This window comes from Molossus molossus, unplaced genomic scaffold (genome assembly GCF_014108415.1).
Source record: "Molossus molossus isolate mMolMol1 unplaced genomic scaffold, mMolMol1.p scaffold_m16_p_1, whole genome shotgun sequence".
Classification (NCBI taxonomy): Eukaryota; Metazoa; Chordata; class Mammalia; order Chiroptera; family Molossidae; genus Molossus; species Molossus molossus.
In genome coordinates, this window is record NW_023425344.1 from 83,670,067 (window position 1) to 83,683,559 (window position 13,493).

At 41.3% G+C, this 13,493-nt stretch overlaps 1 protein-coding gene across 1 annotated transcript; it reads right to left on the reverse strand.

The window, feature by feature from the left end:
* Positions 1–8,176: 8,176 nt before the first annotated feature.
* Positions 8,177–9,721, reverse strand: LOC118635736 (2'-5'-oligoadenylate synthase 1-like). The gene has a single exon (XM_036270610.1). It carries the CDS (start codon positions 9,598–9,600, stop codon positions 8,575–8,577), a length of 1,026 nt encoding a protein of 341 aa, XP_036126503.1. The 5' UTR covers positions 9,601–9,721; the 3' UTR covers positions 8,177–8,574.
* Positions 9,722–13,493: the final 3,772 nt, after the last annotated feature.

The following is a 13,493-nucleotide window of genomic DNA, read 5'->3' on the forward strand; positions in this document are numbered from 1 at the left end:
CCATTTATTAAAGAGGCTGTCTTTACTCCACTGTCTTTGCTCGTGCCACCTTTGTCAAATATTAATTGAGCATAATGTCTTGGGTCCATTTCTGGGTTCTCTGTGCTGTTCCACTGGTCTATATGCCTGTTCTTGTGCCAGTACCAGGCTGTTTTGATTACAGTACCTTTGTAGTATAACCTGATACCCGGTATTGTGATCCCACCTACTTTGTCCTTTTTAATGATTGCTGTGGCTATTCGGGGTATTTTTTGGTTCCATATGAACTTCTGAAGTATTTGTTCTAGCTCTGTGAAGTATGTCGTTGGTATTTTGATGGGGATTGCATTGAATCTATATATTGCTTTGGGTAGTATGGACATTTTAATTACATTAATTCTTCCAATCCATGAACAAAGTATGTGCTTCCACTTTTTTATATCTTCCTCTATTTCTTTTTTCAATGTCCTGTAGTTTTCTGAAAATAGGTCCTTTACTTCTTTGGTTAAGTTTATCACTAGGTATCTTAATTTTTTTGCCACCATGGTGGATGGGATTTTTTTTCAGTTTTTCTTTTTTTGAGTTCATCATTGATATATAAGAATGCCATAGATATCTTGACATTAATTTTGTATCCTGCTACTTTGCCAAATTCATTTATTAAGTCTAGTAGATTTCTGATGGAGTCTTTAGGGTTTTCTATGTATAATATCATGTCATCTGCGAATAATGACAGTTTCACTTCCTCCTTTCCAATTTGGATCCGTTTTATTTTTTCTTCGTTTCTGATTCCTGTGGCTAAGACTTCCAGTACTATAATAAGAGTGGTGAAAGTGGGCATCCCTGTCTTGTTTCTGTTCTTAAGGGAAATGCTTTTAGTTTTTGCCCATTGAGTATGATGTTGGCTGTAGGTCTTTCATATATGGCCTTTATTATGTTGAGATATGATCCCTCTATTTCCACATTGCTGAGCATTTTTATCAGACATGGGTGCTGGATTTGCCAAATGCTTTTTCAGTGTCTATTGATATGATCATGTGGTTTTTATCTTTTATTTTGTTTATGCGGTGTATCATATTTATTGATTTGTAAATATTGTACTATCCTTGCATCCCTGGGATGAATCCCACTTGGTCATGGTGAATAATTTTTATGATGTATTTCTGGATTCAATTTGCTAGTATTTTGTTCAGGATTTTAGCATCTATATTCATCAGGGTTATTGGCCTATAGTTTTCTTTTTTTTTTTTGTAGTGTCGTTTTCTGGTTTTGGAATTAGAATTATACTGGCCTCATAAAACAAGTTTGGAAGTCTTCCTTCTTCTTGAATTTTTTGAAATAATTTGAGGAGAATGGGTGTTAGTTCTTCTTTGAATGCTCAGTAAAACTCCCCCATGAAGTGTTCCAGGCCTGGGCTTTTGTTTCCTGGGAGAGTCTTGATTACCTCTTCAATTTCCTTAGTTGTTATTGGTCTGTTCATGTTTTCTATCTCTTCCCGGTCCAGTTTGGGGAGACTATGTGTTTCTAGAAATTTGTCCATTTTGCAAAAATTGTGGAATTTGTTGCCATATAGTTGTCCACAGTACCTGTTAACAATCCTTTGTATTTCTGTGGTGTCAGTTGTTACCTCTCCTCTTTCATTTCTGATTTTGTGTATTTGGGTGCTCTCTTTTTGTTTCTTGGTGAGTCTAGCTAAAGATCCATCAATCTTGTTTATCTTTTCAAAAAACTAGCTCTTTGTTTCATTGATCCTTTGAATTGTTTTTTGGTCTCTATGTCATTTATTTTTGCTCTGATCTTTACTATTTCCTTCCTTTTACTTGCTCTGGGGTTTTCTTTTTGTTTGCTTTCCAGTTCTTTAAGTTGTGAGGTTAGATACTCTACTAGAAATTTTTCTTGTTTCTTGATGTAGGCCTGTAGTGCTATGAACTTCCCTCTCAGTACTGTTTTCACTGTATCCCATAGATTTTTTGTTGTTGTGTGTTCATTTTCATTGGTTTCCAAAAGGTTTTTAATCTCTTCCTTGATCTCCTCGGCAACCCATTCATTGTTCAATAACATGGTATTTAGCCTCCATGTTTTCAAATGTCTTTGCATGTTCTCATTGCAGTTGATTTCTAGTTGCATGCTATTGTGAACTGAGAAGATGCTTGATATGATTTCAATCTTCTTGAACTTGTAGAGACTTAGTTTGTCTCCTAACATGTGGTCTATCTTTGAGAATGTCCCATGTGCACTTGAGAAGAATGTGAATTCTGTAGTTTTAGGGTGTAATTCTCTGTAGATATCTATTAAATCCATTTGATCTAGCACTTCATTTAGAGTCTGTGTTTCTTTGTTAATTTTTTGTCTAGAGGATCTATCCAGTGATGTCAGTGGGGTGTTGAAGTCCCCTGCTATGATTGTATTGCTGTTGATTTCTCCTTTGAAGTCCTCCAGAAGATTTTAAATATATTTTGGTGCTCCTATATTGGGTGCATATATGTTTACCAAGGTTATATCTTGCTATTGGATAGATCCTTTCAATATTATGTAGTGGCCTTCTTTGTCTCCAGTTATGGTCTTCATTTTGAAATCTATTTTATTAGATATGAGTATTGTTACCCCAGCTTATTTTCGCTTTCCGTTTGCTTGGAAGATTTTGTTCCATCCCTTCATTTTCAACCTATGTGAGTCTTTTGATGTGATGTGGGTCTCTTGTAAACAACATATATGAGTCATGCTTTCTTATCCAGTCAGCTACTCTGTGTCTTTGTATTGGAACATTTAATCTATTTACATTTAAGGTGATTATTGATATGTACTTATTTATTGCCATTTTGTTTAGTGTGGTTATATTTTTCTTTCTATTTCTTCTACTAATTACAACAGTTTTTTAAAAAACATTTCTTGCAGTGCTGGTTTGGTGCTAATGTATTCCTTTAGCCTTTTATTTTATTTTATTTTTTGATCTGGGAAGCTCTTCATTTGACCTTCTATTTTGAATGATAGCCTGGCTGGATAGAGTAGCCTTGGATTCAGATCCTTGTTTTTCATCACCTTGATTGCTTTATGCCACTCCCCACTAGCCTGTAGTGTTTCTGTTGAGAAGTAAGCTGAGAGCCTTATGGGGGTTCCATTGTAGGTAACCTGTTGCTTATCTCTTGCTGCTTTTAGGATTCTCTCTTTGTCTTTAATTTTTGGCATTTTAATTACTATGTGTGTTGTGTGTGCCTGTTTGGGTTCTTCTTACTTGGGGCTCTCTGTGTTTCTTGAACTTGAATCCTCCTTCCTTCATCCAGTTAGAAAAGTTTTCTGTCACTATTTCTTCAAATATATGTCCTGACCCTTGCTCATTTTCTTTTTCTTTGGGGACTCCTATGATGCTAATATTATTATGTTTCCAGTTGTCCCACATTTCTCTTAAGCTGTCTTCCTGTTTCTTAATTGTTTTTTCCTTTTGGTTTTTTGATTGGTTGATTTTTTTCTATCCTGTCTTCTAATACATTGACCTGGTCCTCAGCTTCCTCTACTCTGCTGTTTAGTCCTTCAATGTGTTCTTTATTTCTGCTATGTCATTTTTCATTTATTCTTGGTGGTTTTTCATTTCAATTGGTTGATTTTCAATGCTTCTATATCTTTACTCATGGTGCTGATGTCCTTACTCATGCTGTTGAGCTTCCTCAAGATCATGACTCTGGATTCTACCTCTGATAAGTTACTTAACTGTATTTCATTGATCTCATCTTTTGTAGATGTCTCTTGTTCTATCATTTGAGATTTGTTTCTTGTTTCACCATTTTGGTTATCTCAGTGGGTTTTGGAACCTGCCAAATGTTCCCTGCGGGTGTTGGTGTTCTGCTGTTTGTGACTCCCTCTACTGGGTTTGAATGAGCGTGAGAGGACCCATGTTAAACACCACTGTCAAGTCTTACTTTCCTGGGTAGATTTGCAAGCCCAGGAGTAGTTTAGGTATCCTCTAGCTTTTTGCCTGGAGGCTATTTGTCATGGTTACTTGAAGAGCCTTGGGTTCTCAGTTGAATGAAAAACTCCCTCACATGTTCAGTGTAAGAGGATTTCCCAAGGGTTTGGAAGATGCTGGTTGTTAATGGGCCTCAATTTGCATTTCTTTGGCGTACCTGGGTGGGTTTGAATCTCCAAGGGAGGGGTCGCTGCCTCTCCCCAGAGCCCTGGGAAGGAGTAAGATGGTGATTGTCCTGTGTGACCACAACTCAGCAAAAGCTCTAAGCGCCCTCCAAATCCCAAGTGTCCCCACAGAGTTGAATTCCAGTCTGACCTCCCTCTCCCAGAACCCAAGATGAGTGGTTGTAGCTAATTTAGTGCTCTGTCCTGCCCTCTGAGCTGTGGAGCCGCCTTGGGATTATAACCCTGAGGGCACTGCTCACAGCTAAGACCACTGCTGTCCATGGATTCCCAGCCTCCCTCTTGCACCTCCACAATCCTACTAGGATGAATTCAGTGTCCCTGGTTATATAGTCCTCACAAGCTTCTTTTCTGTTGCTTTTCCCCAACGATTTGTCTTTATTTTCATTGTGATTCCAGTTTAGCCCTGGGAGATGGTCTGTGTAGCTTCCATTCAATCCACCACCATTTTGGAATCCCTAGTGTATAAATTTCATTTGGGAGCTTAGTGGAGAGGAGTTGTGATTGGCAGGGATTTTTAAAAAATGTTTTTATTGATTTTTTAGAGAGAGAGGAAGGGAGAGATAGAAACATCGATGTGAACAAGATACATTGATTGGCTGCCTCCTGCACCCTCTCCACTGGGACTGAGTTCTGTAGCACAGGCATGTGCCCTGACCAAGAATAGATCTGGGACCTCCCAGTCCAGGGATGACACTCAATCCACTGAGCCACATCAGCCAAGCAAACAGGGATTTTTAATACCCCCCCAAAATCCTATGAAAACTTTACTACCTGACATAACCCACGGGCTACATCACAGAGGAAGAACAAAGTCTTAACTTTGAAGCACAGCCATAAACTATGGAAAGCATAGTTTTGACTTGATGGCATTGGGGAATGTATTTGTTTTTAGGTCTCTTTTCCAAAACTGGTTCAAAAGATGGCCTTGGAATATAAAGAGTATTGAGAGCTAAGCAATGCATATGATAGGGCAGGGTTAGACTGTGTCATCACCTCCTCTTTTATTGTTGAAAGTATTACACATGTTCTTTATTTCCCACTGTGTTCCTCCTCCCCACTCCCTCCTGCTTTCCCCAGCCTAATGTCTGTGTCCATTGGTTGTGCATATATGCATATAAGTTCTTTGGTTTATCTCTTTCCCACCCCTCCCAGCCCCCATCCCTCTGTGGTTTATTAATCTGTTCCCTACTTCCATGACTCTGGATCTGTTTTGGTCCACAGCTTATTTTGTTCATGATGTTCTGTAAATAAGTGAGATCATGTGGTATTTGTCTTTCTCTGATTGGCTTGTTTCACTCAGCATAATCCTCTCCAGGTCCCTCTGTGTTGTCTCAAAGGGTAAGAGATCTTTCTTACAGTTGCATATTGGTCCATTGTATAAATGTACCAGAGCTTTTTTATCCACTCATCTGTGGATGGGCACTTGAGTTGTTTCCAGATCATAGCTATTGTAAATATAACTGCTATGAACATAGAGGTGCATATATTCTTTCTCATTGGTGTTTCAGGTGTCATCACCCTTTGTAAAGAGACTGATCCAAAACCTGAGTGAGCAATGCCAGCATCCCTGACCATCACTGCAGTACTTATCTCTGTGGAAATAGATACCCACCCACACTAATTTATTAATGCCCTTTATTAGTCATAATCCTTAAAGCCTACTAAGTTCAAATAACTTTTCAGGCACCTATCAGAGAATGTGATAAACTACCTATAAAGTTTGTCCACCATAATAAGTCTAGACACAGCTTTTCAAAAAAAAAAAAAAAAAAAAATCAGGCTCACAATCAGTAATACTCTAATATTATACTCCAAACACCAATACTCCAATACTCTACTTATTCTTATTAATATATTTACATGTGATGTGATCCTATCTATTTAAAATGGGCATCACTCTCTCCTTATTGTGACTTTTGACTATGTAATCAATTTACTTCTCCCCTCTGCCAAGCAAAATGGCTGTGGCTCTCACACAGATGCTACTGAGAATGACCTTCAGTAGGCAGGAGGTAAATAAGAGCTGCTTTTCATTTCCCAACCACTGATTTTCTGCAAGACAAACCACAAAGCTGCTTTGAAGTCCAGGAGAAAGTTGCAAGGAACAAGTGGATTTGAAATCAAGTTAATCTCTGTCATCTAGGTGTAGATGGCTATTGGCAAGCTAAAACTGCCAGATTTTATCAAAAGAGAATTGAGATGATTGTTAAAAGAGGGTTTTTAAGTTGGTAAAACTGGGTTAGGGGAAGGGTGGTATGTAAAACAAAGAGAAATCTAAGAGAATCTTGGATAAAATGTTCAATTTAGCACAAATGATTGCTTTTATTATTTGTTATTATGTTTATATTTGTCTTTATTGTTGAAAGTATTATAGATGTCCCTCCTTTTTTCTAGGAATGATTGATTTTATTTTATTTTTTAAAATTAATTTTATTAATTTGTTTTTGTTACAGATGTTTCTCCTTTTCTCCCCATTGACATCCTCCTCCCCACCCACACTGCCCCATCCCCAGCTTTGTTGTCTATGTCCACTGGTTATGCGTACATGCATATAAGTTCTGTGGTTTATCTCCCCCCCACATACCCCGTCTTCTGAGATTAGTCAGTCTGTACCCCACCTCTATATCTGTGGGTCAATTTTGTTCATCAGTTTGTTTAGTTTATTATATTCCACAAATAAGTGAGATCATGTGATATTTGTCTTTCTCTGCTTGGCTTGTTTCGCTTACCACAATACTCTACAGGTCCCTCCATGCCATCTCAAAGGATAAGAGATCTTTCTTTCTTACAGCTGCATAGTATTCCATTGTGTACATGTACAACAGCTTTTTCATCCACTCATCTACTGATGGACACTTGGGCTGTTTCCAGATCTTAGCTATTGTAAATAGTGCTGTTCAGAACATAGGGGTACATATATTCTTTCTGATTGGTGTTTCAGGCTTCTTAGGGTATATTTATAGAAGTGGGATCACTGGGTCAAATGGCAGTTCAATTTTTAACTTTTTGAGGTAACACCATAGCATTTTCCATAGTGGCTGCACCAGTGTACATTCCCACCAGCAGTGTACTAGAGTCCCCTTTTCTCCACACCCTCTCCAGCACTTGTTTGATGATTTGTTGATGGTGGCCACTCTGACAGGTGTGAAGTGATAGGAATGGTTGCTTTCAATTAATCAGTAGCAAGTGTGTAGTATGCAGTCTTAACACTGCTCATGTTTATGTTGCATAACAGATTCATGTATATATGAATTGTAAAAGTAATTATTTTGTGTCAATTTCTTCTTAAGAAACAAGGTGATAGATACACATTTTGGCTTGATAGTTTTTCAGAATAGTGATGACTTCTATAAAAACTGTAAACAGCCCTGGCCAGTTTGGCTCAGCAGTTAGAGAGCATCAGCCTGCAGATGGAAGGGTTGGGGTACAATTCCTGGTAAAGGACACATACCTAGGTTGCAGGTTTGATCCCTGACCCCAACAGGAGGCAACCAATCAGATGTATTGATCTCTCTCTCTCTCTCTCTCTCTCTCTCTCTCTCTCCCTCCCTCCCTCCCTCCCTCCCTCCCTCCCTCTCTTCCACTCTATGTAAAAAATCAATGAAAAAATATCCTCTGTGAGGATTAACAAAACAAAATTGTAAACATATTACATTTGAATAATACTTTTCCCTTTACAAAATGCGTTTCCACGAGCTCCAACATAAGCCTGGGAGATAGGCTGAATAAATGCCCTTATCCCCATCTTACACATGAGGAAGGTAGGGCCTTGGAGAGCCCAGGTGAACTGCACAGGGACATGGAGAGTAACAATGGAGAGGACAGAAGAATCTAGGTTCTCTGATCCCTGGCCTCTTCCTGCAGACTCCCTCGAATTCACTGTTTCTTCAGAGAGAGGAAAATTCTCTTCTCTCTTCTTGAAACATGTATTGTTTTTCTCAAGGTGGACACTTGACAATTTATTCTTTTTTTGCTATTATTTTTATTGCAAGCGATGATAAATTGGACCAAAACCCTCCCTCCAGGTACACAGAAGAAAGTCAAGGCTGGGGTTTCCCTCTTTTGTCTATATTTCTTTTGTGGTCTGAGAAGAGGGGGGTGGGCGGGGCTGCGGGAAAATGCTATCTATGAAAGCAGAGAAGCACAGAACAGGGAGAAGGGCTGGGTCAGGAGACCTGGATTTTGGTTCTCCGCCTATCCTACTCACGGCTGGCTCGGAGCCGTCCTCCATCCTCTCGGAATCAACGTTCGCCCCCTGCAAAGGAGGAGGCTGACTCAGGTGACACTGGAGCTGTGTCACCTAAGATGCACTGGTGTTCAGAGGATGCTGCATGACCAGGTCTCTTCTGCTTGGGTGTTTTTGTGGGTCTGAGGGTATTCAGGGTACTGTCCATAATCATATGTCCTGCAATCACAGGTCATCAAGTTATCTTGTCTTTCTTCATAGAGCTATATGTTCCAGGAGCCCACTGGAGACCCATCCCAATTCTTGAAGCATGGGTAACTCAACCAGGCGAGAGCCTCTTGTGCCAGCCGCGGCCAACTCTGTGGGTGTCCACCAGCAACGTTTCCTGTAGGGTCAGCTGGATCCAGAATCACAGGCCTGGGTTTCTGGAGCTGCTTCCTCAGGTATGCGCCAATAACAGGATTTTCAAAATTATAATACTTTGACCAGTAGATGCAAAGCATCCGGTAGTTCATGACTAATTCCAAGACAGTCCGAAAGCCCTGAGCTGTGCTGAACTCACTTCTGTTGCTTCCACGCTCCCAAGCATAGACTGTCAGCAGCTCCAGGGCATACTGCGGGGGCAGGGGCTTCCCCAGCTTCTCCTTACACACTTGGTACCAGTGCTTGACCAGGCGGATGAGGCTCTTGAGCTTGGTGGGGCGCTGCTTCAGGAAGTCTCGCTGCAGCTCGGTGAAGCAGGGGGAGAACTCGCCCTCTTTCCCCAGGCGTGTGCACTCGTCAATGAGCTGGACGTAGATTTTGGGGTCAGGGGGTCCTGTCAACTGACCCAGGACATCGAAGGCTGGCAACACATCGAACTCCACGCTGTCGTTGAGCATGGGGGAGCTGAACACGAAGCTGAGCACGCGGGGGTTCTGCCATCCAGAATCCCGGATCTCAAAATTCTCCCCTGTCTCTCTTTGAAAGGCTTGTAGCTGTTTCTTAATTTCCTGGATGAACTCTCCTCGGCGATCAAACTGCTCCTGGAAACTTGTGAGTGGGCTGAGGAAGACGACGAGGTCAGCATCAGACCGGCCTCTGAGGGTCGTGCCTTTGCCCGAGGAGCCGCCCTTCACCACCTTGGACACCCGAACCCGGTGGGGGGCACCCTGGAAACACTCCTCCTTCAGGAAACCGCAGATGTGGTGGATGGCTTGTCTGACCTGAAGGCGGAAAGGCGTGTCCGGCAGGAGGTTCTCTTCGATGAACTTGTCCAGAAACCTGGCCTGGGTGTCTCTCAGCTGCATCTTGACGCTCTGGTAGGGACAGGAGAGCCACTGGCCGCGGAGCTGTCTGCAGGAGACTGTTAGCCTGTCTTCTGCTGCTGCGTCTGCACGGCTCTTCGTTTCCTTTCCTGGAGAGGGAGGAGCTGGTTTCGTTTCCTGGAGAGGGAGGAGCTGTGTCCTTGGTTTTGCTTCTGGGCAGATCAAAGTCCTGGGGTCCGGGAACAGCCTCTGCTCTCCCAACTTGTTCCTCCAGCTTCGGAAACTCCCTCTCTGCCTGTACTTCACACAGTGCTCCGAGAACGTTGCTTTTTAATCCCATGAGTACTAAGAGAAATCATAATTTAAACCCCATTTTTTATTTCTTTCTTCCTGGTTTTTGTTGTTGCTACTGACAAAATTGTTTTATAGTCTCCTATGATCTTTTTTAAAATTTTATTTTTAATTTTCTAATTACAGTTGATATTCAGTATTTTTTTTAAAAAATCTTTATTGTTGGATGTGGAATGTATTACAGATGTTCCACATTTTTCCCCCATTGACCCCCCCCTCCCCCCTCCCACCTTTTCCCACACTATTGTCTGTGTCCATTGGTTATGCATATAAGTTCTTTGGTTTATTTGTTCCCACCCCCCCAACCCCTTTCCCTTTGAGGTTTGTCAGTCTAGCAAGGGATTTGTGCTTCTTAATCCCTTCACCTTTTTCATCCATTCCCCCAACCCCTTTCCCATCTGGCAACCAACAAAATGTTCTCTGTATCTATGAGAATGTTTCTGTTCTACCTGTTCATTTTGTTTGTAGATTTCATTGTTGATAGATATGTATTCATTGCCATTATGTTTGTTCATACATTTTATCTTTTTCTTCAAAAAGACCCTTCATCATTTCATATAATAACGGTTTGGTAGTGATGAACTCCTTTAATTTTTTCTTGTCTGGAAAAGTTTTTATATGTCCATCGATTCTAAATGACAGCTTTGCAGGATAGAGTAATTTTGGTTGTAGGTTCTTGCTTTTCGTCACTCTGAATATTTCTTGCCACTCCTTTCTGGCCTGCAAAGTTTCTTTTGAGAAATCAGCTGACAGCCTAATGGGAACTCCCTTGTAGGTAACTAGCTGCCTTTCTCTTGCTGCTTTTAAGATTCTCTCTTTGTCTTGAACCTTTTGCATTTTGATGATGATGTGTCTTGGTGTGGGCCTCTTGGGGTTCATCTTGTTTGGGACTCTGTGCTTCCTGGACTTGTATGTCTGTTTCCTTCAACAAGTTAGGAAAGTTTTCTGCCATTATTGTTTCAAACAGGTTTTCGATTTCTTGTTCTCGCTCTTCTCCTTCTGGCACCCCCAAGATGCGAATGTTGGCACGCCTGAAGTTGTCCCAGAGGCTCCTTACACTATCCTCATTTTTTTGGATTCTTTTTCTTTTTGCTGTTCTGACTGGGCATTTTTTGCTTCCTTATATTCCAAATCGATGGTTTGCTCCTTGGATTTACGTACTCTATTATTGAAGCTGTGTAAATTATTCTTTATTTCAGTTAATGCCTCCTTCATTTCTAACTATGCATCCATGATTTCTAACTGGTCCATTTTTATGCTCTTGAGGCCCTCTCTAAGTTCACTGAGGTTCTCACTAAGTTCATTGAGCATCCTTATAAGCAGTATTTTGAACTCAGTATCTGTTAGGTTGCTTATCTCCATTTTGCTTAGTTCTTTTCTTGGGGTTTTGTTCTGTTCTTTCATTTGGGACCTGTTTCTTTGTCTCCTCATTTTGGCTGCCTCCCTGTGTTTGTTTCAGTGTATTACTTAATGAGAGGTATGGGGCTAGCTGAGACCAGATGCTGTTTGTTTGAAAGAATTTAGGAAAAACCTGAAGCCAGATCCAAGTCAGGCCAATCCTATGGTTAAGCAAGTGGCAACAGCTTGGGTGGGCTTGAAAGTTGGGTAGGGCGGGGCTACCAGTGTGAGCCAGGTTGCTGGAGGCCCAGATATGGAAACTGTCTGCCGCCCCCGGGAAGGGCTCACCAAAGGAACAAAGGCCTCTCACAGTACGTTTGTCCCAGAGAAAGCCCCCTCTCCAGCCCTCGCTCCAATGCCAAACAGCTCAGTTCTTCCCTGTGTGTCTCTGGCGCCCCTCGAGCTGCCTCCCCTCCAAGCTTAGAGGGAGTGAGTCTGATAAGTCCGTGTGCGGGCCCTTTAAGGAGCTGCCTGGGGCTCCAGCCACTTCAGCCTCCCTGAGCCTCAGTTCCCGCTGGTTTTTCCAGCCAGAAGTTATGGGGATTCTCTTCCTGGCACTGGAACCCTGAGGGGGGCACCTGGTGTGGGACGGGGACCCCTCAGTCCTCAGGAAGGACCTTCCCAGCCACGGGAGCCTCCTGATTTTATCCGCCACCCTTGGGTGTGGGACCAGCCTGTCATGCCGCCGCCCCTCCTACCAGTCTGGATGTGGCTGCTGCTTTAATTCCGTAGTTGTACGACTTCCATTCAGCTTGATTTCAGGCGGTTTTGAATGATGGTTCTTCTGTAGTTTATTTGGAACTTTGATGTGGTTGTGGGAGGACGTGATACCGCGTTTACCTACGCCGCCATCTTGACCGGAAGTCCGATATTCAGTATTATCAGATATACGGCCCATTTAGGCAATTGTACAATTTATGAAGTACTCCCCTGGGTATTTCAAGTACCCACTTGGCACACTCCATAGTTACTACAATATTATTTTTACTGAATTCAAGGGGTTCTCCACTTGGGTTGTCTACTCAGATGTGAGACCTGGTTGTTGCAAGGTAGTTTTATTTACTTTCAGCAACTAAAGGAGACAGGATTCCTACCCATTGTTCTGCTTCCTCAAAGGGAGGCTTAGTCATTGCTTATGTACATGTTGATTTCTTCTCTGCAGGTGACCACACTCATCCATTTGAGTTCCTGTCTGCTCATCTTGTTACTGCTGCATCTGCAAAATACTGGGCTATATTTTAATATTGAGCAAGAAACAACATTTGAAACTGCTTAGACCTTGAGACCCTTGTCCTATCTAACATTATTGACTGTATTCCCCATGCTGCACTTGACATTCCCACAATTATTTTGTAACTACCAATTATACTTTTTACTCCCTTCACCTTTCTTACCCAACCACACAAACCCACTTCCTACTGGCAACCATAACATTGTCCTCTGCATCTATGAGTCTGTTTGTTCATTGATTTTGTTCTTTGGTTTCCACATAGTATAAGTGAAATCATATGGTATTTGTCTTTCTCTGACTTCACTTAGCATAATACCTTCTGGGTCTATCCATGTTGTTGCAAATGGTAATATTTCAATTTTTATGGCCAAGTAATATTCCATTGTATATATGTACCACAACTTCTTTATTCACTCATCTACTGATGGGCATTTGGTTTTTTTCCTCATATCTTAGCTATTTTAAATAACACTGCAATGAACATAGGGAGATTATCTATCTATCTATCTATCTATCTATCTATCTATCTATCTATCTTTTTGAATTAGTGTTTTGGATTTCTTGGGATATATACCCAGAAGTAGAATCACTGGGTCATAAGGTACTTTATTTTTAATGTTCTGAAGAATCTCCATATTGTTTTCTACAATAGTTGCACCAATCTGTATTCCCACCTACAGTGCACTCAAGTACCCTTTTCTCTACATCCTTGGCAACACTTGTTTGTTGATTTATTGATGACAGCCATTCTGACAGGTGTGAGGAGATATCTCATTGTGGTTTCAATTTGCATTTCTCTGATTATTAGTGACATTATTATCACTAATAGACTGTCATTATTAGTGACATTGAGCATCTTTTCATATGTCTGTTGGCCGTCTGTGTGTCCTCTTTGGAGAAGTGTCTATTCTGGTCCTCTGCTCATTTTTAATGGGATTTTCTTCCTGATGTTGAC

Excerpts from the sequence above, each read along its gene's own strand:
- LOC118635736 (XM_036270610.1), bottom strand. The coding sequence starts at position 9,600 with ATGCAGCTGAGAGACACCCAGGCCAGGTTTCTGGACAAGTTCATCGAA.